This window comes from Ochlerotatus camptorhynchus, unplaced genomic scaffold (genome assembly GCF_037179485.1).
Source record: "Ochlerotatus camptorhynchus isolate MF236.1 unplaced genomic scaffold, CSIRO-AGI_Acam_v1.1 ptg000324l, whole genome shotgun sequence".
In the NCBI taxonomy this organism is placed as follows: domain Eukaryota; kingdom Metazoa; phylum Arthropoda; class Insecta; order Diptera; family Culicidae; genus Ochlerotatus; species Ochlerotatus camptorhynchus.
Window position 1 is genome coordinate 4555180 of NW_027040812.1, and position 4527 is coordinate 4559706.

At 41.3% G+C, this 4527-nt stretch overlaps 2 protein-coding genes across 2 annotated transcripts; one reads left to right on the top strand and one right to left on the bottom strand.

Annotated features, from left to right (window-relative positions):
- Nucleotides 1-285: 285 nt before the first annotated feature.
- Nucleotides 286-1591, top strand: LOC135708038 (ribosomal RNA-processing protein 8). The gene is made up of 4 exons (XM_065229977.1): nt 286-425; nt 486-979; nt 1041-1277; nt 1345-1591. Exons 1-4 carry the CDS (start codon nt 345-347, stop codon nt 1556-1558), a joined length of 1026 nt encoding a protein of 341 aa, XP_065086049.1. The 5' UTR covers nt 286-344; the 3' UTR covers nt 1559-1591.
- Nucleotides 1592-2597: 1006 nt separating this feature from the next.
- Acat1 (Acetyl-CoA acetyltransferase 1) lies at nt 2598-4278 on the bottom strand. Its single transcript, XM_065229948.1, has 2 exons — nt 4167-4278; nt 2598-3975 (listed from the first exon to the last, which is right to left on the bottom strand). Exons 1-2 carry the CDS (start codon nt 4185-4187, stop codon nt 2767-2769), a joined length of 1230 nt encoding a protein of 409 aa, XP_065086020.1. The 5' UTR covers nt 4188-4278; the 3' UTR covers nt 2598-2766.
- Nucleotides 4279-4527: the final 249 nt, after the last annotated feature.

Here is a 4527-nt window from a genome sequence, read left to right on the forward strand (position 1 = left end):
AATAGGTGGTTAAGCACTTTTTATGGTTATTTTGTATGCACTGTATTTGTAAAACAACAAAACATTATTAATTAAGAAAAAAATCGTCAATACAGAAAATACAGATTTTTTAATAGAGTGGATACAGATTTTTTATAAAACCACCTGGCAGCTCTGCTTCAGAATCCATCTCCTGTATACCAATGACAGTTCGACATTTATGTGTTTTGGCTACACTGGCGAGCAAACGTTGTTTTTGTTTTTTTCGTCTGTTTGTCGTTTCGTTTCGTTCGCGAGGTCGTTCGCTCAACACGTTTTGTGCTGTCTGTTTCAAACAAAATTTTGTATAAAAATTATTTGAAATCATGGATAAAATCTTCACAGAGCACGATTGGGACAATGAGGACATTTCCGAGCAGATAAATTTTAGTTTTGCGAAACAAAAGGTAAGCGTGATTCAATAAATTGCTATGTGAAATTTAACGACCTGGTTTTCTTATCTTCAGCCTGTCAAGAAGAGTCCTAAGCGAAATAAATCACAGAGCAACAACAACCCTGATGAACCTGGCCGGTTTGTACGGGCACCTCTTCTTGATAATAGCGAACCTGTCACAACAACAAATGGCAAACCTAAATCTGCTAAAAGAAAATCCAACGAAACTGTTGAACTTCAGCACGACACGGAACTGCCTAAACCGAAAAATAAGAAACGTAAGAACGGGTCTGTAGCAACAGAAAGCTTGAACGGCGAAGCTAAAAGTAAACCCAAACCCACTATTACTAAAACATCCGATTTTCGCGAAAAATTGGTTGACAGTCTGAAGGGCTCTCGGTTTCGGTTCATCAACGAGCAACTGTACAAAACCACAGGCACAGAGGCGAAGCTACTGTTTCAGGAAGATCCCAGTGCATTTCAGGCGTATCACGAAGGATACCGGCATCAGATTGTTCAGTGGTCTGTAAATCCACTGGATCGGATCATTAAAAGTTTCAGCAAATTGTAAGAGTAGGATTTTTTTTTATTATTTCACAGCTCATTATTGATGGAATTTTAATTTCAGGCCAGCTGATTACGTTGTGGCAGACTTCGGGTGTGGAGAGGCGCGTTTGGCAGAAGCCATTGAACAGAAAGTCTATTCTTTGGATTTGGTTGCGGCCAATAATAGTGTAATTGCCTGCGATATGGCACATACCCCGCTGGAAACGAATTCGATCAATGTGGCCGTGTTTTGTCTCTCACTGATGGGAACCAACCTGAGGGACTTTCTGCTGGAAGCCAATCGAGTTTTGAAAGTTGGGTGAGCGGCCGGTTTTGTGTTGTGAGTTATTTTGCTACCTAGGTATTAATTAAAATTATATTTTCAGTGGATTGTTGAAAATAGCCGAGGTATCATCTCGCTACAATAATGTCAAAGAGTTCATCGATTGTGTGCACAAGTGTGGTTACCTGTTGGACAATAAGGACCTGAATCACAAGTTGTTCTACTTTTTTAACTTCAAGAAGGTTCGGTCCGTAGACAAATCTTCCTTCAAAGGTAAGCACTTCAGTTTGAAACCATGTCTCTACAAGAAGCGATAGCGGTCTCTTGTAAAGGTACAATAAATTCAGATAAAATTATTAGAATGCCAAAGCAAAACTTAATTCTAGAGAAATTCCACACACATTCCATTACCCTATGCTACCGCTACCGCTCATAAATTTGTAATCGCATTGATGCACACAAGTTTTACATCACTTATCTGATTTTTAAGTGAAGATTGACTCCCTTACCCTCAACGAGAACAATGAAGAGATTATTATGATGGTCACAAAGATTTGCAATCTCATATCAGAGATACTCAAAGCAAACTTTATGCTATCTACAGAAATGTTGCATCAATTAATTACATAATTCGAGCGGTTTAAAATGACGTTTGCTACAACTCGAAACTTACCACGGAGCAATATTTTAAAATTTGTTCTTTCTTCTATAGAAGTTATTTATAACTTCGAGAAAAGAGGGTTTTATGTTTGGTCAGTCTAAAAACATTACAGAATGTATTGCTTAATTTTCTTAAAATCTATGGTAGAAGGTCTTCCGAAAACTGCTTGACTAAGTGATTGATTATTATAGGGTAATCCCTGGGATTCCGCAACTTTTTCGACGAATGGAAATATCTTCAACCGAGTGTTGAAACCATCACCTCTCCAGTGTGATGTTGCTTAGTAGACCCTAAAGCCTTAATTGTTTATAAAATACAAGATTTCGGATTTCAATTCAAGCATATAAGAATGGCACATTTATTTCTCATTCAATTCGGCTAACTTACGCTCCAACAAATTGCTATTCAATCGATGCATGCTAAGAAACTGTCCATTGAGAAACACCACCGGAATATCACATCGGTACAATCGTAAAAACTTGACATTCTCTTTTTTCGTAATATCTACTTTTTCAAGTCGATATCGTCCACTGAATTTTGCCTCCAATTCCTCAACCAAATCATCGCATAACGAGCAATGATCGTGGGTATAAAGGGTCAACGTTGGTACGGTTCGACCAGACTCTGGATCTTGCTGAGACGGATTTGCTCTTTATTCAAAGCAGAGACATGAAATAGAAACGGAAAGCAAACAGTTACACTTCTTGCATATGGTTTATTTTCAAAAAATTCATTACATAAAGGAGCCTTGTTAAAAATCTAATAAATGCACATGTTTTTATCATGAATCCCTGATTATTGTGTGTCTGTTTTACAGAATCTTCGGAAGCACATTGTGAGTTTTTGTTGTTGAAAGAAAATTCCTTACAATTTTTCGATTAGAATCGACGAAGCACCGCCCCCACCGTTGCAAATCGAAGCACAACCGATTTCGCCGGTCTTCAACGAGTGAGCCAGATGAGTAACCAAGCGAGCACCGGACATTCCGATAGGATGACCCAGCGAAACGGCTCCACCATGAACGTTGATCTTGGATGGGTCTAGATCCAATTTACGCTGATTGGCTACAACGACAACCGAGAAGGCCTCGTTAATTTCCCACATTGCTACATCCTCTTTGCGAACTCCGCTCTGTTGCAGCAGTTTCGGGATGGCCAGCGCTGGAGCGATTGGAAAATCGATCGGATCGGTCTCAGCATCAGCAAATCCAACAATACGAGCCAGCGGCTTGCACTTGTACTTTTCAGCAGCTTCGGCGGTCATCAGGATCAGAGCCGATGCTCCATCGTTTAAGGTGGAAGCATTTCCAGCCGTAACAGTACCATTTTCCCGCTGGAATACTGTGGCCAACTGACCGAACTTATCAAAGTTGATACGCTTGTATTCTTCATCTTCCTTCACAACAACGTCCGGTTTGCCACGCTTGCCGGGAATCGTTACTGGAGTGATCTCGGCATCGAATGCCTTATCAGCCCAGGCAGCAGCACTGCGTTTATAGCTGTTAACAGCGAATTCATCCTGATCCTGACGAGTGATGCCCATTTTCTTAGCCGTGTTCTCAGCACAGTTACCCATATGGAACTTGTTGTACACATCGGTCAATCCATCGAACACAATACCGTCCTGCAGTTGTACTCCACCGTATGGCGTGGCACTTCGCTTCAGATAATATGGCACATTGGACATCGACTCCATTCCACCGGCCAGCACAACATCTTGCTGACCAAGCATCAAGGTCTGCGCTCCAAGCATAACGCTCTTCATTCCAGATGAGCATACCTTATTAACGGTAGTGCAGATAGTGCTCGTCGGAAGTCCGCCAAAAACGACGGCCTGTCTGGCCGGAGCCTGACCCAAACCAGCAGCGTTCACATTTCCGATGTAGACTTCCTGGATGTCTCCTCCAGCGATGCCGGCCTGTTTCACAACACCTTGCACAGCAACCGCTCCCAGCTGTGATGCCGTAAGGGACGACAGAGTGCTTTGGAAACTTCCAATCGGAGTTCGGGTTGCGGCTACAATTACCACATCGTGCCTTTTTGTCGAATATCGACGAGCTCCCTGTGCGATAGCCTTGAAAACGAGCAGGAAAATATTCAAATTAGTCTCGATGTTACACAATCACCGGTCAGGCAATCAGGAGATATTAATACAAAAACACATTTTTTTTTCTTATTATTTTACATTATGCATGAACCGGCCCCTGGTAACAACTACCACTACCACGATGAAATTGGACTGATTTTGATTTAATAGTTGTTTACCTGATTCACTTTAAGGAACATTTCGAGATGGTGATTTAGATGTTGATTAATTCCTATTATAGGGTCACTGATAAGACCGGGCAAAAATTTTGATTAAATTATCGAACTTAACCGACCGTACTTCTGGAAGCACTCTACGATACTGCGGGTGCAGGCGTAATCGAACTGAAGGCTAAAGGTGTGTGAGTTTAAGAAGAAGTTTTTCTACGCGAACACATGGCGGACATTCGCTGAAATGCGCTATATATGTAGGTAGTGGTATTCCTAAGGACTTCAGTGCTTTGCGATGAATGGATCAATGGAAATGCTAAGGTTTTGACAGAACTGTGCTGTGGCTACAACAGTATTCTACATTTGATCA